Below are 21,275 nucleotides of genomic sequence, written 5' to 3' on the forward strand. Positions count from 1 at the left end.
ATGTCAGTGTTAAAAATGGAAAACTCCTTCAATCACTTGAAAGGCTGTTGTGATGTCCCACTAAATGACGCTCTGTAGCTCAAACAGGACGCGAGGACGTCCGCACCGGCCCCCCCTCCTGCAACCCGCCTCTCTAAACGTCTCTACCCCATCATTTTCATTTTACCAGAGTGTGAAAGAGGGGCCAGTGGACTAAATCATAGCTGCAATAAATCTTTGGCCAGACAAAATGCAGCATCATTCCCTATTTACAATGCCAATCTATTTTACTCTGCAGAGTTTTCATGAGCACTGTCTGGGGAGAAATTGGGGGGAAAACAAACAAACAAACAAAAAAAAAAACCAAAATAAGCAACAAAAGGGTGTAATGAAAAAGCAGGGGCTCAGTGCACACAGCAGGGGAGAAAGTGTATTAGTTCTCTTGTCCCTGGCTCTCTACGTCCTGTTCCCGTCTTCCTCTGACAGGCTGTTTTGCCCTCACCCAGACTGAAGAGGGAGTTATGGAGATTGTGAATAAATCTCATTTTCAGTCAAGTGCTCCTGTTTGAGGAGACGCTGTCACACATTCACAGGAGAGAGGGGTGCAGGCGTAAAGCAAGCCTCTCATGATGCTAAGTCCAATGATGACAAGTTGTTTAGCTGTTTGTAAAAGTGCCGTTGAGTAACCTTTTGCGCAGTGATACTCCCCAATGTTCAAACTGAGATGTGAATTTGAGATCCTGCTATGTGTAAAGATAGGTCTATATGCAGGTGATCACCATGTCCTTGTTAATGAAAGATAGAACACAAAAGACAGCAACAGAATCACCAACAGTGTGGTTGTGTGTGTGTGCATGTGTGCGCGTTTGTGTGTGTCAGTTCAATTCAATTAATTTTATACACTTTAAATCAGACTTTTTTTTTTTTTTTTTTTACAATTCTGTTGTGCTCAGCAAAACCAGTGTTCCGCTTTGGCACTGTAATACAGTTCCCATCAAGCACTTCACCAATGTCTAACAGACATCACAGGCAGAGACTTTGCAATGAGCTATGGGATTGTGAGAAAAGGGAACCACAGAAATGATTTCATACACGTTCTTTCAAGATAAAGTTGAAAAGATAGATTGTACTGATGCACCAACTTGCTAGAATGACAAAGGACCTGCACATGTATATACAATCTCAACAAAAAAGAATGTTTTCAACAAAATGTTGCTCACACATACAAAGCACCTTTTATTAGTATTCCAAATCAATGCCACCCAATGTTTAATTGTGTCATGTAATTTCAATCAATTGTGTCATAAATCAATTCAGCTGTGTGAAATGCCTACACTAAGTTGTCTGCATGCAGTGCTTTGGGTGAATGAAAAGCATATCATAAATAAAAGCCATTATTATTATTATGTGTTGGCAACTAAGATTTTTAAATTATTATGCATTTTAAATCAATTATACTATTTTACTTATTTGGCTGAACTTTATTTGACCCACCAACATGCAGTATGTTAATGCGGTAAACATATGTCTGGTTAGTATTGTAAGATTCTTTATTTACTAGGCCAAAATATTTGTTATTTTTATCTGTATTTATTTATTCACCTACCCCCCCCCCCCCCCCCCCCGCTAGAGAAATTTCCCCGTAGGGATAATAAAGTATTCCATCTATTCATCTATCTCTTTACCTGTGAACACTATGCTCAGAAGTATTGCTGTGTGTACTGTTTGTTCACAGCCATCACTTATAGGGTAGCTCAGCACAGATGCTTTGATACTTACATCATCTGGATAGTCTGATGTTACTATTTTTAAACACACTATTATTGGAAGAAACACGCAGTCTTTGTGCCAAAGGTAAGATTGGAAATTATTCTTATGCCTTCCTCGTTTTTAATTAGACCCAAAATAAGGACTTTTGCAGCCCAGGGTTTTTTTTAAACGTGTGCCTATTAATTTTAGACAGCAGCCTTGGGATTTTCTACAGTAATTTATACGCTGAATGACATTATTTCAGGAGCAAGAATTAGCTGCTTTCACACCAATCACTGCCCACTTTTGTGTGGCTAGTTCAATAAAAAAAATATATATATATTTTCTACAGTATATCTTTTATTTGCATTGCTGTATTCCCCCTCCTTTTACTGTAATAGTGTTCATTATCATTTTCAATATCACTCCTGCTCTGATAAACAAATTAGAATTTGGCCATATTCTGAATTTCTCTAAGTCGCTCTGGATAAGTGCATTTACAGAATGACCCATAAAGTAATGTAATATGTAATGCAATGCTTGGCAGCCAGTAGGCAGGAGCTGTGTAGAAAAGAAGCTGAAAACAGGCCGAAGCCTCACGTCTTTGCCGCCAGCCAGACTGTGGAGCACATTCTGTTCCCGATTCCTTTCGGTTTGTTTAATCGGCCTGGGACTCCACTTCCCGGAATTCCTCTCTCCTCCTCAAGTGACAGTGGCTCCAGGTTGGCTTCCTGGCAGCTGCAGCTAAACGAGTGGCAGATTTGAAGCCGATATGCCCTTTGTCTGAAACCGTAGTCTGTGACTCAAAGAGACCTGACACTCTATGTGATGAAGCCTTGTCAGTCAAAGATGGACAGGCGCACCTGAAAGGTTGGACCTGAAAGACTTGTGAAAGACACTTTTTTTTAAAGGACTGGAGCAGGTGCAGGTGCCAACTAACTGTTCATTTTATTTGTCACTGACAGAACAGCGTTTCCAAGTAGTGACGCAAGAAGTTCCAGGCTTGCTGTGTGTGTATGTGTGTGAATGCGCGTGTGCACGTAGACGTGTGCACATATGTGTACATGTGTTTGTGTGCACATAGTGAGCACCATAAAGTTTGGGGAAAAGACATATTTTTCTTGATTTGGCTTTGTACTTCGCAATTTTAGATTTGCAATTAAACAATTTGCATGTGGATGATGTGCACATTTGCAGCTTTCATTTTTGTACATTTGGTTTTTGGAGTACATTTGGAGTATTTTTGTACATTTTGGTTTCAGCATGTAGAAATTACAGCGCTGTTTACATCATTAAGAAGAAAGGGAGCCCTGGCGAGCTCAGAAATCACGAAGGGCCTGATCTGTTGGATCAGCTGTTTGGAGGCTTGCTTCATTATGGTGAGTCATCAACTGCAGAGGTCTTCCTAGGCTTACCAGGCTCTTTGTGATTTCTGAGCTGTGATCCCCATGCTGACAAACACCAATTACAGACTCCAAAGGCAATCAAGAAACTGAAAAATCAAAACTAGATACTGAAAGCTCTCTTACACCAGCACCAAGGAAGCAACTGAAGACACCCGACTAATCGCAAGCACCTGTGTGACGGCATTTGTCCCAAACATTATGCTACCCTGAAATGGTAAAGACTATTTATGAAAAGCGATGCAATTTCTACATGGTGAAACCAAAGTGCACTTTAACCATGTTTGATTGCAAATCTAAAATTGTGGAGTATAGAGCCATATTAAGAAAAAAAAAACATGTATGTCTTTGTCCCAAACATTATGCTGCTCAGTATGTAAGTGCGTGTTTACGCATTTGTACCTCTGTGACTTTAAGCCTGTGTACACAAGATCATAGTTGAAGCTGTCCATAACTTTTTATTTATGATGACATAAATTATTTCAATCTGGACTTGTCATACATATTTCATGCCATTAGTGACAGGCACTCTACATATCTGTTGACATAGATTACAATAACCAGAATCAGTCTAAACTTAAGGGTTAACTGGTTGGAAAAACAGTGGCAACAATGCCTCTCAGAGCAGACTATATTAGCAGCAATAAGTGCTTGTGCAAAACACAAATCTAGAGTGCTATTCAAAAATAATATGATAGTTCTTTGGAGAAGGCTTTAAAAGGGAGATTACCTGTTCCTCAGGTCCTGCAAATGCTATTGTTTTAATCCTTCAGCCAGGCTGGTTTCAATAGGAGAATGATTAGTGGAGTTGAGAGACTAATGTCAGAAGCTAGTCAGATCACTTGCGTGTGTGTGTGTAAGTGTGCGTGTGCACATATAGTTTGTGTGTGTATAGTATGTGTCTGTGCCTGTGCATGTGTGTTTGTGCATATATGTTTGTGTGTGTGTGTGAGAGAGAGAGAGAGAGATTGTAGCAAGGAATAAATATATATTCCCCTTCCCTGCCCCCACCTTCCAGTTGGCTTCATGCCACACAGTGTTGTCACGGTGATGGGTGATGAATGGTTTGTTTGATAACTGCTCACTGTATGCTGACTGTACTGAGGCGAAGGATTAGCCATTTTGTTCTTTGCTTTCTTTGCTGTTGAAGGGAGTCATTAATGCCTGTGTTCCCTGTTGGGCTGCATTGCTGTTGATCGTACTACACACATCCGTATCACATTTCACAATACAGATCGTGTGTTATGCTATCATTGATTCTCTTATCACAGGTAGTTCAGTGTCTGCCGTAGGCTCACCACTATATCGCATCTCTATTTTTCTAATTGTACATCTCTCTCTCCTTTCTCTCTTTCTCTCAGTTATTCTCTTTTTATCTATTCTCTCTCAATTTCCCTGTATTTTTATACTATCTCTCCACTTACACGCTCTCTGATTTTCTCTCGCTCCCTCCCGCCATCAGCCTATACAGTGTGCTTTCTGCACTTGACTCTTGAAACACAAAAAAACTGAGGTTGCACATTCACTTATGTAACATTATTCAGGGTTTCAGAGGACTTTGGGGTGTATTTGTGGACCAGAGAGAGAGATTCTACTGTGTGTGTGTGCTTCTGTGTATAGCGCATGTTTGTTTGTGTGTGTGCGTGTGCACATTTCTATGTGTATTTGTGTGTGTGTGTATATGTGTGTGCATTCGTGCACATGTTTGTGTGTGTGTGTGTGTGTGTGTGTATGTGTGTATGCATGCATGCACGTGTTTGTGCGTCTGTATGCGCACGCGTGTGTGAATGTGTGTGTGTCTCACGATCCACTCTGGCACCTCGGCAGCAGTGCCGGAGCGGGACAGCAGGGGGCCAGGTTTTGCATGTGCTGCATTGCGTCTGGTGAATTAGCATGAGAGCTTCCCCTGAGCTGGGACAGCCTCACTGCAGCCACACAGAGGTACGCGCACATGTTAGATTAATCTCACACTGCCCAAAGTGCCCTTGTGCACGCCATGTGAGTCATTAATTATTACACTCATTACCAGAATCACATTGTTCCTTTATAAAAATTTAAATATGCATATTGTTACTTCATTCCAAAATATAGTTTTCTTCCATAAACAATCTCTCTTTGACTGCAGATCCCTTACATAAATAAAATATATTCCAAATATTCTACTTTTTTGAAAATATAACGTGTGCATACAGAGTGGCTACAATGAATGAATTTGCCCATATAGTGTGAACCGTTGCAATGTCTTAATCATATTTTTAAGGTCTCAATTTGACTGGTAGATGAGGCTTGTAATTAAATGAGTCTCAGGAGGTATAATTTAAAAAAAACAGGACATTAATCCCTCACCTGACCGAAAGAAGCACGCCAGAACAGACCGAAGCAGGTTGCTGTTTTTACGCTCGGCTTAGCAGACAGGTAAAGAAGTAAACAAGGGGAAGAGTCGATGAAGGAGGGGGGGAAAAGAAATAAATGCTGACGGGTGAAACCGAAGTGGCCCAACGCATTTCCTCGACAGTAAATCATTGCGCGGCGCTGCGGAAGAATCGATGCCCATTGTTCAGAGCCGCAGGTCTCTCTTATGGCAGAACGAACATGAGGGCGGGTCTGCAAGACTGCAAGGGGGGATGTGTAAGGCGCAGCAAACAGGTGTGAAAATGAACAGTTCAGTCAGACGCCTGTCCGTCCACTCGATATCGGACAGACGGTTATACACGTTTCTGCCATTTTTAAGGCTTCTTCAAAGGAAACATATTTTTTTTGTGGTTTGCGTCTTCAAGTGTCGGTCTGTTATGATCTGTCTCTTTGAGCGCCAGTCTATTGGAATCTAGGCCCTGTGATCTAACGATGGATTGCATAATGTGGGAAATCTGTCTGTATTCAGTGAACTAGTACGTTATTGTTCTGTTCTGTCATTGATTTTGATGTTGTTTGTGTTTCCATGGTTCCCTTTCTTATTTGGAATATTGTTCTTTCATTGTTTTGATGAAAACCCCCATAATTATTGCCTAATTGTATAATTAGTCACATGTTTGTGCTGATTACCAAATGATTGCTGAACTTAGAGAGCCTACAGGGACCGGGTTGAAACTTGGGTTGACAGCCCAGATGGTAACATGCTCAAAAATGTCTCTGGGCCATAGATGTAAGTGGCCCGGTTATAAGAATGATGTTGTGTTTCAGATCACTGCTATTTGAAATCAGTGTAACACTATAATTACCTCTCTGTGCTCAGCCTGTCAAACTGAATGTTAAGCTTTGTAATCGCTCGCTATCAATACTTCTTTTTTGGTTAATTACCAGGGTGTGATTGCAGAATTCTGATCAAGGATCTTGTTAATGGAATTCAATGCTGCACATGCAGCTAGTTTGCATAATCAGTGCAAGCGTGTGCTCATACTCGTATGTGTTCAAGAGTGTTTGCGTTCATTACCATTTGTTTGTCGATATTTAAGTGTATGTGTGTTGTGCAGGGGTGTGCGCAAGAATGTATGAGTGAGTGTGTTTTTTGCATACCTCTATGTGTAACAGTACACAAATTTCTGCATATGTGTGTGTTGTCTGCACGTGTAGTGCTTTTGGGAGGGTTTTTGTAGGTTTGGGTTTTGTGCGTTTGTGTTTATGAGTGTGTGTGTATGTGTTTGTGTTTGTGTGTGTGTGTGGATGTTAGTGTTTATGAGTGTGTGTGTGTGTGCGTGCATGTTTGTGTTTATGAGTGTGTGTGTGTGTGTGTGTGTGTGTGTGTGCACCTCAGCAGATGGCTCAGTGAGCTGTAGAGATGCTTCCTGTGTTCCATGTGGTCAGTGCAGTCCCCTGCAGGTTCAGCCTGTGACTAATCATGTCCCTTTGTGAGAGAGGTGGGCTGGCGTGGAGGACAACACCTTCATTTCACTACTGCTGTTCTCACTGCTCTTATATTTTTAATGATATTGCTGGATGAGCAGGTGTTTAGAAATGACCCCCTTTGGGATGAATGGAGAATATGACTTTTAATGACCGTATTTGCTGTTTGTGCTCAGATTTTGAGTGTTGGGTTGGCATTACCCTCATCCCTGGGTACATAGAACTTTAGGTCTGCAGCAGTGAGACTCACTGCCGGTATGAAGGACACACAATCTAAACAGCTGATAAAATGGAGGGAAAACACACATGGTCTCACACACACACACACACATACACAAAAACTCTCACACACACAGGCTCTCTCTCTCTCACACACACACACACAGGCTCTCTCTCTCTCACACACACACACACACAGTCTCTCTCTCACACACAGTTGCACATTGGCACCACTTACAGAAATCATAATCACACCACGTGCAAACACACATCTACACATACGCTCTCACACTGATGCCCGCTTACACATTCACATGTACAGACTGTACAACACATGCACATACACCTTGCGGTTTCCTTATTTTTTTCTTGTAGGCATATGCAGGACACAATTTTCTCCCTTGAGGCAGTTGAAATGCTTGTCACATGCTCCCTATTCATTTCCACTTTTTTTCTTTCATGCCTGCTTGCATACACCCCTGCCTAGACCTCCTATCCTGCCCTTGGGGAAGACGAAAAATTCAATACTTCAAAGGTCATAGTAAAAAAAATGCAAGATATAGTATCAAGATCACCTGTGCTGTGCCCAGGCTTCACACAAAGGGAGTCTGGTGAAAGGGTCTGGATGAGCTGATCTGGTAGGACAGCTTCACTGCGGTAACTGAGGGTGCTGTATACAGACTGATGCCATGGGTAGTCAGGATGTGGCATTGCGTGGTGCTGGAGTAACACAGAGCCGTCGCTGTGTGTCCCAACCCACCCCTGCTGTACTTCCAGGTTAATGAGGGCTTCACAGGGCCCACAGTGTGCTGGATAGTAATACCAGTGGGAGAGCTCGCTAAGCCTGGTCAGATAGCAGGGGTCAAATGGTCCTTCCCTCTGTGAGATTCAGGGGATCCTCAGCAACTCACAGGCCCCATGCTGCAAATGCACACACTTACATTCTGACTCGCACACACACACACACACACGCACACTCAAACACACATGCACACACACACACACAAATACGCTCACACACACACACATACAGTACTCTGTTTCTCTTTCTCTCTCACACACACGCACACACAAATACGCTCACACACACTCACACATACAGTACACTGTCTCTCTCTCTCACACACGCACACAACCTCACACACACACACACGCACTCTTAGTCACATGTGTACACACACACCGATGCAGACACATGCTCAGACCTGTGCTTACGTACACTTTCTTTTCTTTTTTTTGTAAGAAGTATACTCCAGATACGTGGAGATGAGATGATGGATCTTGGGTATTGTTTTTTGTTGTTGTGCTGCAGTCAGTCAGTTTGGAAATGGGGCTGCTTAAATCAATACTTGTGCTATTGCAGTTACACTTTTGATAAGCCCACAGGTTTATTTCAAGAGATCAATTGTTTTTTTTCTGTTTCTGTGAAGGATGCATTTAAAACAGTTACCTGTTTTTCCACCCTCTTCAATCTGATACAGGGGACTTTGATCTCAAAGTGATAAAACAAAGTCCCTGTTGCGTGACAGAGAGAAGAAATACAACCCTCATATTTTCAGAAAATATTGTGAACTGTTGAAGTGCCCGCCGAAGCACCTTCACAATACCGCCACCATCTCAACACACAGGATATACGCTGGCCCTAATACAACTTGTCAGCCCTATCTAGTTCCCATTGGTTTTTCCTAGAGAGGGGGTTGGTATGGCTGGGCCTTGAATTTAATCAGCATTCATTGCACTTTTTTTTTTTTTTTACCTCCACACAGTTTCACAGGTTCATTTCAGTGATCCGCTGACCTTGCAAAACTGTGCCAGTGAACATAATGGTAAATTATACATGTAACTACAAGCCGGTGACAAATGGCAAGTGAAACCCGGGCCAAGATCTTATCAGTACATCCCCCATCTTCTTTTTGTTATGTACTGTATATCTGTGAATAAAATCTAAGACATTGGAGGTCAACTTCTTTAGATCAAAGGATACTCGGTTATAAACTTGAGCAGTTTTACTTCAAGCCATTGACATCTTGCATCCCAAAGCATTTTTCAGTAGCTCACCGCGTCAGTAATTTTTGCCGAACTTTAACTTGATGTCAGCGTGGCCTTGCGTGACAGCATTAGTCACTGATTTCTGCACCTTTGAATTAACTGTGTTTACCAGTGTCCAGCGGTGAAGACGCACAGTGGGGCACGTCGATTATTTCTGTGGTGCCGTGGCTCTTGCTCTGCGGTGCTACATTAAATCCAGGAGGAGCTGACAGATTAAAAGGCTGACGTGAAAGAGCTTTGAACTGGCAAATGATGGGCCCATTAATTGCCAGTCTGTGAAACGGAGGTGCAGCATCATGGTTTGCTTAGCCAGACACACACTAATTGCAAGCCCGTAGTAGCAACTGTGATCAATGCCAATGGTTTGATGTGTGGAAGTAATAATTCCTTCAATCCATTTTGATTATTAAACTGTACTTGTGATTTTTTTAAAAACTGATCCAGAGTTCTTCTTGTCAGTGTTGTTATTGCATGGCAGTGTACGTATGTATTGTGAGCTGTAATGTAAACATCACTCGCTTATCATTTTTGTGTTATTGCTGTGATATCGGTCATGTGGGAGAAATATGGAAATGCTGAAGTACTCCAGTCTTCACCTGGCTCCCATTTACTTAGCATAAATAAAATGTGTAGTTTAATTTTTGTAGGTTATGGTACTTTGCTTTGGACAAATTTTCATGTAGCCATGATTGGCAGCAACCTCTGGGATTCTTTTAAATGAATTCATTGCCAAAAGCCGTGGATGTCTTGGGCAGAAATGAGAACACATTACATGACTTTAGAAGGCGTGATTGTGAACTGCATGTCCAATTAATGAGCCAAAATACCCCAGCAGCATGACCGAGGATGAATCAACTGGGAGAAGGGCTGCTTCGTCTATACCCTGGTACACAGGCGGAATGGTTTATTAAGTCTAAAACTTAGTCCAGGGAATGTTGCATTTATTCGGACAATTTGAAATCTCCTCAATCCATTGCAATTTTTTCAAATATGGTCCTGGTGATTCACTGTACATTACAGTTTTTTTTAAATACAATTTAAAAAAATAATTTCGCCATTTTAACACAATTTCTTAACCCTATTTTTTGTTCTTCACATTGACAAGATTTCCATACTTTCAGCAATTAAAACTGCTGATTTCATGAACAATGCAATTATGAAGAGAACTAAATGTCTAATTAAGAAAAAAAAAAAAATCAGAAATGAAAACAAATTTGTGCCGCATTACACAATTAATTCAGTCAGTTTTAATTGGACTCACGCATGAGCAGATTTTTTTCTGGCTACACCCTAAATGCACGTGCGCATTGCGCTTCAGACCATGCGCTAAGACTGCTAAAATAGAGCCCTGAACATTATGTGCCACTCCACCCTGTTGCACAATGCTAAGGAAACAAAATATAATATCATTAGGATTAACAGGTAACATATTTTACATTGTGACTCCACTATTTTGTTTTTGCACTCCCTGGTTTGAATGAGGCCACTAGACTGAAGAGTAAATACAATATCCTTGATCTTTGACCCTTGTTTTCTCCATAAGTATGATGAAAAATATTGAAAAACATTTATTACTTAAAATGATTAGCCATAATCACAATGTTTCAATTTGCTCTTTCCAGTTTGGTCTTTCGGGTGTCACAGTCTTGACTGTTAACATCCATTAGTAGGAATATCTTTTAATTATGTATTTAATGTCCAGAAATAAACACACTCTGAATTAACATTACTATGTTCACATTAGCATAGCGATTATCTGCATTGTAAATTTAAGTGTAAGGTACCATATTTTATTATTATTATTATTATTATTATTATTATTATTATTATTATTATTATTATTATTAATAATAATAATAATAATAATAATAATAATAATTTTGGCACATTTTCAGAATCCAGAATACCAAATATTTCCAGACTCATTGTACCGTAATGTCCTTTTGTGCAGCGCCAATAACTGTGGAGTTTTTAGAAAGCTCCAGATATAGCAGCAAAGATTCCATCTTCCCCATCGCTGGGGACTACCCAGCTCAGTTTGATCTCGTTTTGTGCTGCTTTGATTTCTGCCCCTAATGTCTCCTGACACAGCAGTCGAAGGTAATGGGCTGCGCGCGGAATCAATGGCAGCGCCTGCCCGTCTCCGACGTAATTTAACTCATAATGAGAGAGGGAGCAGAGCTCTGTCTCTCTGACACATCGTGGACTTAACCTCGTTCCCATGAACAATCGCGCCACTTTGACCAAGGGACAAATGCAGCGCATTAATTAATTAAAGAACTACTGAGAGATTTGGTTTCTGTGGAGGTCTTGGAATTAGTGAACCAGCCCCCTCATTCTGGTGTTTTCATGTCATCGCTCTACAGCTCCAAGCCACTGACAGAGAATGCTCAGTACATTATTAATACTGAGAAGTGACAGGCCCATTACTATAAGGGAAATTCTATAAGTCTCACTGACTCAAATTACCCGTGAACATGTATTGTGTGTGTGTGTGTGTGTGTGTGTGTGACTGTGTGTCTGCATCTGTATATGAGCATTGGGATGTGTGTGTGTGTGTGTGTGTGTGTCTGTATGTGAGCATTTGGATGTGTGTGTGTGTGTGTGTGTATGCGCACATGTGTGTCCATCCAGAAACTCAGTCTTAGCTTGATCTAAATGACCCAGTTTGTCAAATAAAAACTGCACATAAAAGATATTCATTTTTAAAGATAAGGTCAAAGCACCCATTCTGATGGACTAGAGTGAATGAAATGGAAAACAGTGATTTTTATCACCTGAGGTAATAAGACCTTTCAACGGAGTACAGTTTACGGATAAAAGCATATCAGATCTGAAGTGCAGGGAGGAAGAAATTGAAGACGACAACAACAAAAAAAATTCAATTAAGGTTGCGAGAGCGCTGTGTAGCTTGACTGTTCTTGCTACACACAGGTGCACAGCTTGGTGTCACCATAGTTTTCACTGCCGCGGTTTGCCAGTGCACCTCTTTGTTTTAATCTCACAGAGGAAGCACGGAAAACTGAATAAGTAGTCTGCATGGGGTAGCACAATATGCCATAAAGCCATCTTACCCTGTCCATAATCCATTATGACTGTATTAAGGTTTATGACTAATTTCACAACTGTTATAATTGAACCATAATTTTGAATCAGTTATCTTTTTCAGTCAGTCAGACACTGACAATTGTTGTACCAAATTTACCCCCCAATTATGATTCACCATCTTAAATGGAGGCAGGGTCAACTGAGTTCTTTCCAGTTGCTTTGCCAGACAGTGCTTTTATGGCTAGGTGTTATTTATACTGGGATATTCTTTTAAAAGAAGAAGAAGAAAAAAAAGAAATCTAGCTTGTGAGTCTAAAAAAGATGAAATGTGATCAAGGTGAAGGCCACTGAATTAACCATAATGCAAATTAATTTATGGGAGTTCTGATGGAAGAGTATTGCATGATATTAAATATAGAAAAATTACTTGGTGCACTGCTCCCAAGAAAAATGTTTTTTAACACTTCAAAATGTTACATTTCAAGCTACATGCTCTCATCAGGCAAAAAAAAAATTGAAAATAGCACTGTTGAATACCCATATCACTTCCTATTGCACTAGTTCATCTGACTGTCCATTTACAAGAACTGCCACTCCCCAATATGCAATATGAATACACAGAATAGCATACAGCTGTCTCATCGATACCATAACAATGGAGAGGTAACCTGGGAAAAAAAAGTCCACGATAAAAATTCTGTACAGGAATACTTAGAGACATGACTGTACAGTTGACAAATCAAAACAGATGGACAGACCCTACCAGTAGTTACAACAGCCATAAAATAAACAGACAAGGATACTACTAAAATGACAGATATAAAAGCCTTCATTGAGACCTTTAGGTGCTAGAGCATCTAGTGTGTAAATCTAAAACTCAAAGCCACAAAAATGGCTATATAATAGCCACAATAAGCAAAGCTAACACTGGTATACATCAGCCTCCATACCACGTAGAGACAACTGTATAAAGCTCTTGAATTAATTCAGTCTTTAAAACTGGCATTTGTTTGTTTGGCATATAATTTGTACTGGGATATTGCTTCACCCCACGCAAACATAGCTGACCTAATGAGCCATTTTGGCTTCGACCTGACCTCACTCCAATCCTAATTACCAGACTGGCAGTGTTACTGCCCATTTTTCATTCGTCAAGAACAAGATAAAAAACTGCAGCCAAGCAAAATGGAGTGGCACTTATATTGGATTAGTATTCCTGGCTGTCACTGGTTGGGTCATGGTTATGAATAATTTGGGTCTTCAGCTCTGACCAGTCTCTCGGTGTGAGCCTAATGACTTTGGCTCGACGCATAAAAAACTTCAGAGCTGGCTCTCATTCTGCATCGGCAGCATAATTATATGATTGGACTGGAGATGAGGAGAACTAAGTAATCTTATCTAATGCACAGGGTGTAAATCGGACTTGAGAGTCCTTGACGGAGAACGACCGCAAGCTTTCCCTGACCCTCACAGCTCTGCGCCTGTCTGCAGCGTTTGCAGTCTTGGGCTCTATTGTTGGTAAAATTCCTTCTCACCTGGATCCTATCTTTAAAAGTGTGTGAAACACGATTCCACGGGTGGGATTATGGCTCTGATCCGTATGGATTCAGTTAAAGATGGCCTCCGCGCTGCTCCAGCTGTGGTGTAAGAGTCTCAGGTGTGTGGGTGCCAGTAAGGTCAGGGTAACCTCCACCTTGTCAGTCGGGGGTTTGGGACATCACAGCCATCCAGCTCATCAGCTAATGTGTCTCTCCAGTCTGCAGAGTCAGGCGTTGACCTCTGACCCCTCTCCGCATGATGTCACTCCAGAGAGAAATCACACAGGCACAGGAATAATCCTCCATGCTCACGGGCATCCACAAGGCATTCTGCCAAAACTATGCAACCTGCTTAAAACGTGCGTTGCCATACCTTGATATGTGAGTCCTGACCCCCAGTCTTCACTCTCTCTTTAGTCTGGTCCCCAAAAACAAAAACGTTTATTAACCCCTCGTTCTCCGTCTCCTCTCTGTCCTTGGCAGGTTTCGGGATGACCACCCCGGCGACGGTGGCAGGGAAGGTTTTCCTCATCTTCTACGGCATGCTGGGCTGCGCGGGCACCATCCTGTTCTTTAACCTGTTCCTGGAGCGCATCATCACCCTGCTGGCCGTGGTGATGAGGGCGGTGCAGGAGCGGCGTCTCCGGCGCAGCGGCCTCTTCCCGCCGGGCCTCCGCCGCGACTTCGCCGAGTCCTGCCTGCCGGGCTGGAAGCCCTCCGTCTACCACGTGATGCTGATCCTGGGCCTGGCGTCCATCGTGCTGTCCTGCTGCGCCTCGGCCATGTACACGCCCGTGGAGGGCTGGGCCTACATGGACTCGCTCTACTACTGCTTCGTCACCTTCAGCACCATCGGCTTCGGCGACCTGGTGAGCAGCCAGGGAGCCGCCTACGAGAACCAGGGCCTGTACCGGCTGGCCAACTTCCTGTTCATCCTGTCGGGCGTGTGCTGCATCTACTCGCTCTTCAACGTCATCTCCATCGTCATCAAGCAGGTGCTCAACTGGATGCTGGGGAAGATGAACTGCCTGTGCTGCCAGCGGTGCCACAGGGCCAACGCCTTCCTGGGGCGGCGGAACGCCATCCGGCCCGGCGCCCGCGTGCGGCAGGCCCGCTTTGCCCGCCCGCCCGACTCGGACGGGCCCTACGATAGCGACACGGACGGCCGCCGCCTCTCCGGCGAGATGATCTCCATGCGGGACCTCACGGCCTCCAACAAGGTCTCCCTGGCCATCATGCAGAAGCAGCTCTCCGAGACGGCCAACGGGTACCCCAGGACGGTGGGCAGCAGCTCACGGCAAAACGGGTTTTCGGGGGGCGTGGGGGCCCTTGGCATCATGAACAACCGGCTGGCAGAGACCAGCGACAGCAGGTAGAACCTGCTGAGGCTGAGGCAGATCGAGAGGGAGAGAGAGAGAGAGAGAGAGAGATGAAAGCAGATAGGGTGATGGAAAGGACAGAGGATGGGGATTTCACAAACATGAGCACGGAAGAGGATTTGTGGGAGGAGAGATGTAAAGAAAGCACAACAATGGATAACTAACCGACACACAAGGCAAAATACAGTACTACAGGCTTCCGATCTGGGTCAGTTCGTGGGTGTGTCTTTTTCCTTCTTACCCATTTTTTTTCACGACTTGTGCTTGTGTTTTTGTATTTCCCTGAATGGAGCCTGTCAGCCTCATGACGACTTTACAGTGGATTTACAGATCGGCTGCAGTGATTCCTGGGTTTTGGTGGCACCATACCGGGACTGAAGCACCTGCTTTCATAACTTGGGCAAAAAGCCTGAGTCCTGCTGTTGGGATGCCCCACGGCGGTACACAGGAAGTCACGGCGCCCTTATTTCTCGAAGTCCTTGATATCAAAGTCACAGGAACACATTCTCAGTACTGCGCACCAGCTTTCACAGCTGTGTTCCTGAGCTGTTTAGCCTGCTTGACAAATCAAGATCAACATTTTGAGCATGGTAGTGCTCCAGATCTCTCAGTGTAAAATCCAAGGGTTAGGAATATTATATTGCTTTAATTTAATTTTGGGAGAAAAAAAATAAGGTATCTTGTTTGTTATTTTTTAGGATTTTCATGTGGAGTTGAAATTTGAGGAAAACTGAGACGTTTTTATTGCAAAGTTAACCATATAGCACACTCCTTTTAATACTATGCATTGCCTTTTTTAAATTGGAGAACAGTAATTGCTCTTTAAGTTGATGAATGATTTCAGATATATTCTGTGAATGTCATGCCTTGAAAATGAATTAAAGGTCAGATATATAACCGATTGAAGGTAATCATGTCAGTTGCACACGATGGCATGAACAGGCAAAAGGTCTGTGGATCGTACTGGACTGTCCCACCAAAACCTTGACAGACATTAATGGAGGTGATCTGTAGTTATTTCAGAATGTGATGTAAAATCTGTCACTTCAAGTAGCCATTTTCCTGGCTTTTTGCATAATTGTTTTCACTAAAAAGACAAAACTGAGCTCTTCAGAATTATGTAAATTCTCATGCAGTGATGCCAATGGGAGTCCAATTCTGAGCTACAACATATTGAGAGCATATTGAAATATATATTGAACATTTCTTGTTCTTACAGGCTGTTTGTACAAATTCCAAAATAAATTTGAATAGTAAATAAATTAAAATAGTAAAATCTTTTTCAAAAAACACAATTTGAATGCAGATTGTACAGAAAGATATTTGACTAAAGAATTACTCTGTGTATTCTCTGATGTCCAGAGACCGCTGGCTGACGTAGAATTTTTCATTTTTTGAGTGCCCTCTGCAGACAGATTCACAATACCCTGAAGACTTTTATGCAACTAGCCCATTTGGTGAAAATTTATGGCTAAAAGCTTTGAGCCTTCAGAGATAGAGATGGGTGTGGATACTAAATCTGAAAAACTGGTCTCTCTTTTTTTGGAGAAGCAGTAAAAGATAAGGAGGAAGAGGGGGAGAATGATACTGAGTCAGGGGTACGGAGAATCGGAGAGGGAGAGTTTAGAGTCCATGTCTTGCAAGAGTATGAATACTAGTCTTGTTAACTCAAAACACAAGCCCCGTTGGGAGGGCGATTTACAGCCTTTCTGCGGTCAGCGTGCTGTGTAACCCTCCGCCTCCTTGCGATCCTGCTAAGTCGCTTATTAAAAAGCCAAAATAAACATAGCAGAGGAAAAGAAAGGGTCATAAATGGATGAGCCAGTGCAGAAGGCGGGAGGCATTTGCAGACCTCCTTGGCAGTTGAATGACTAGCGCACGGAGGCCGCTGTTACAGGTGGAGGGGTGCAGAGCGAAAGGGAGAGGGGGATTAATTGCTACATGCACAGTTGGTTTGTGAGGCGAAAATAGGAAGATAAGCCAGGGTAATCAAGCAGAAACATTACGTGTGGAGCATGGAGAATTGTGGCGTCTGGTCGGAAAAATAAACGAGGAAAATGCGTTTGTAAAATTTTCCATTGTAATGAGGATTTTTCTTTATTGAAGTGTCAGTTTTTATGGCTCAGCCTCACAGGTTTGACAGCATAATAACAGAAGCTCATTGTTGATTACCAGGGCTCTGTGTTGCTAGGTCCGGGGGATGCCTACACGGGGGTTGTTTTTGAGCTGTTCTAACACGGTTTTATGTTGGAACCCCCCCCAACCCCACACACACCCCATTGTCTCATATTGTGAGGAAGGGTGTTTTTTTCCTGAAAGGATTGCAGTGCACATGGACAGAAAAAGGGAGAGTGTGAATGTGATAAATGCAAGAGAGGGATAGAGAGAGAATGCAAGGGAAGGATAGAGAGAGAGAGAGAGAGAGAGAGAGACAGAGAGGAAGAGAAGGAGAGAGAAGGGGAGACAGGAATGTCACAGAATTGGAAGACATTTTTTGTTTTTGTCAAGAAAGGAAATCAGGCAGCAGGAGATGAGCAGGCTAGTCACGCGATAAATAGAGAGAAGGAGAGACAGATAGAACGCAGGAGAGAGAGAAGGAGAGGCAGAACGAGTTCTAAGGCAGTAAGAGTTCTGTATGTGACTCCCATTTGAGCAGAGCTCTTGTGGGCCTCAGCAGTGGGACCAAGATGCAGATCCCGGCCAATCCAGTCGCTCGCTCTCCCGTCCCCCTGGTCTTCCCACGTCCGCCAGCACTCTGACTCCTCCGCATTCAGCATGCATCGCTCTTCCACACCGTAATCCCAGAATGCACTGCAGCGCTCCCTTCTCTCTGCAGTCATCAAACCCAAAGCCTTGTATATAACCAACGTCATTGTATATAACAGCCAAGCATCGCTAAAGGGGTTCCAAAATTAGATCGAATTTAAGAATAAAAGTTTTCAGATAGGCTGTACCTTTCATTTCCTGTTCTTGCTAAAAAGGAAGAAAGAAAAAACCCACAACTCAGGTAGTTGAAACTTCAGGCTTGATATAGTTTCATGCATGCTGTTATTGTAAAGCCATACAAGATATATATGTGTATATACAACTGAGATATCTTCTAGGTATATTTTTCTATATATAAATGTTAAAGAAGAGACAAAAATGACTGAAAAGGCATGATCACTTTATGTTCTATAAGGGAAGATGAATGCTACTCTGTTACAATGTACTGTAGTTGTGAACTCCTGAGGCTAATGAATGGCTGATGGGATTTCATCCTAACTGAGATGCCCTGCAATGTCATTACATGGTGCTGTGAACAACAATTGGGGAGAAAAAAAATTTGACAATAAATTTGTTTCTCACAGGAAGAAATGGGCGTCAGAGGCAAGCGTAGCCCTGTGAGTCTGTTACAGCTGTTCACTTGATTGATTCACGGTTGTATCCGTTTATTCCGCATTATGAGATGACCGCAGCAAATGAAAGTATGTCCAATTTTTAGCGGAGGGAAGCATCAAATATTCATGAGAAGTAGGATATTGCTTCTTTTTTTTTTTGTTTGGGCCTTGTGTTGCCAGTGTTTACCTGAGGATAAGCAGTGGCTGCAATTTAGTCCTTCATATAGAAAGGAAAAAGAAGCAGCAATGGCACCTTGAAGACAATATAATTAGTGAAGCATCGTGGGCACAAATACACTATTATTTGTGAATTAGTGTCTATGGTGCTTGGTGGGAGAGTGGCTTAAGGGGTCAGGGGTAACAAAGAGATGAATAGATATTGTGGAAAAAATTGATGGTTTTTTTAATGTAATTTTGAGCTGTGTGTTCCAGATTCCAAAGAACACACAAGTTTTGTGGGTAACGCAGGAGGATGTACACATGGGTCCTGGGGAGCTGGACAGGTTAACAGTGGGTGAGTGGGGTCTTCATGTACAGTAATGCATGCAATCTGTGCCCCGCACCCTTGTGTCCCACCTCCCACACGGAACAAGCCCATGTGTTCCTCACTTTTCAGACCTTTGCTTACTAATCATACGACAGGGGAATGTTTTGGGAATACATGGTAACCCACACAAGGCGCATTTTTGGAAAACGATGGTTGCGTTCGCAAAAGTTGAATGGTGTCGTGAGAAGGAAGATTTACCTTATTGTGTTACCCATTCTATCTACTATTTGCCGGAAATGAGAAATATTATGAAAAACGAACAACTCCAGATGATCATCAAGCCAAACAATGCCAAAATGGGACTGAATTAAAAAGGGAAGTTCTGGGTTGTTGTGCTTATAGGATCTCTCACATATTTTGCTGCTCAGACGCAGTCTCCCATCAGCAGTAAGAGTAAAATTTGAAAACAGGGAATCCAGAGGTGGGTGTTTATTTGTGCATTTTCAGCCATTTGACTGGCATCCGAGCAAGCAACGGCAGTATAAATATATAAATATATAAAAATATTTATGCACCTCATCACATGGAGTCCAACAGTAAAAAAAAAGATTGCATATGACCCTAGATTAGGATTTTAAATATATATTAGGGATAAAAACTACAGAAAATGTATAATACTATATTTTTTGAAGGGCCTGTTGCTGCATTAAGCTTGTATAACATTAGGGGAAATTATATTTAGAATAAGGTTTGTTAAATTTAAATGCATGCATGGCTTGATCTTCTATTGCCTTACATTTTCCTTATACACACACACACACACACACACACACACACACATACATACATATATATATATATAATATATGTATTATATATATATATATATATATATATATATATATACATATATATACAAATCACTTATCCAAAACAAGAAAACGTCTAACTAGTGTATTCTGTACCATAAAATCCTTTTGCATTTTGCAAAAATATATTTCCATTGATTGCAATGGACCCAATGATCCTAATGTCCTCTGTTTCTTCTGCTTTAGCAGTTAGGAGGTCTTAGGAAATGTGTATGTTTATTAGTTTATTATCAGTATCAGTGCTTCTGAAAGAGGATATCGATAACCTTCTATTGCCATATTCTGTGATTTCACCAAACACATGTTGTTATTCACAGCAATATAAGAGCCAAACAAGATCAAACAAAACTTCACTGAGGTCTGCAACATTTTGCACGTTTTTGTTGTACAAAAATGCCATTGTGATTAACACTGGGGTTTTATTTTTTCTGCTTCAATCGTAACATCTTAGAATGGTCTCTTGGGAAATTTCTGTACTGGCTGTTCCACAGAAAATGGAATCTTAATGAATCGGGAGATAAATGGGAATAAACATGGACTGGATCTAAGGAACTTCACAGCTGGTTGAAGGTTGACGTATGAGCCATGAGCGATGGTTGGGAAATAAACCACCCCAAGTTGGGGTTTTTGGGGGTAGACTCCATTAGTAGGCCCAGTAGTTTGGACCATTGTGAGCACCAGGGGTTGCCAACTGTCCTGTAATGTGAGCCCTGTTGTCTCACTTTTTTGTTTTCATTTTTTTTTTTTTTTTTACTGCTCTGGACTTACTACAAATGTAGAATCACTTGACTTTGCTTTATTGTTAGTGATTGCTACAAGTGTAATAAATTGAATAACCAGCATTAAGCAGTATCTGTAGTTGTGTCTATCTGATGTTCAAATGTATGAGAACCTTTGTATGTCACAGCTCCTCCCAACCCCGGCCCCCAGTCAAAAAATTTTGTTTTGGTCACACTAGAGTAAATAACTGGGTATCTCGTTTTTGTGTCCTGTGTCTGGGCAAGGAGATGTTGGTAACCCTATGGACACCATACCTCTGTAGCATGTCTGGACTGGACCAGAAGCATTCAGGCAGTGCATACATGTGATGTTGCCTTTGTACGCAGAGCAACAGTGTGGCGTATGCCTTATAAGACTGGACTTGTGGCCAGTGGCAGGTTCATATTTTGTGAAGGGATTTCTTGTTATTCCTTTGAACAAAGTAAAAAAAAAAAAAAAAACCTGAATGGAACTTAATGTGGTGAAGTCTATTAAATGTAGTTCTAGACTCCTACCTTTGTTGAACCCTGGAATTGTTTGTTTCTTGGACAGCTTGGGGGTCAGTCTGCTAGTCTT

General features: G+C 42.0%; 1 protein-coding gene across 1 annotated transcript in view; it reads left to right on the forward strand.

The window, feature by feature from the left end:
* Positions 1–18,529, forward strand: part of kcnk12 (potassium channel, subfamily K, member 12) — a 25,940-nt gene extending 7,411 nt beyond the window's left edge. Inside the window, exon 2 of the mRNA XM_035399672.1 lies at positions 14,309–18,529. Coding sequence (XP_035255563.1) covers positions 14,309–15,201 — 893 coding nt within the window. The 3' untranslated portion in view covers positions 15,202–18,529. The remainder of the gene's footprint in view (positions 1–14,308) is intronic.
* The last annotated feature ends 2,746 nt before the right edge of the window (positions 18,530–21,275 follow it).

Source organism: Anguilla anguilla, chromosome 18, assembly GCF_013347855.1.
Source record: "Anguilla anguilla isolate fAngAng1 chromosome 18, fAngAng1.pri, whole genome shotgun sequence".
In the NCBI taxonomy this organism is placed as follows: Eukaryota; Metazoa; Chordata; class Actinopteri; order Anguilliformes; family Anguillidae; genus Anguilla; species Anguilla anguilla.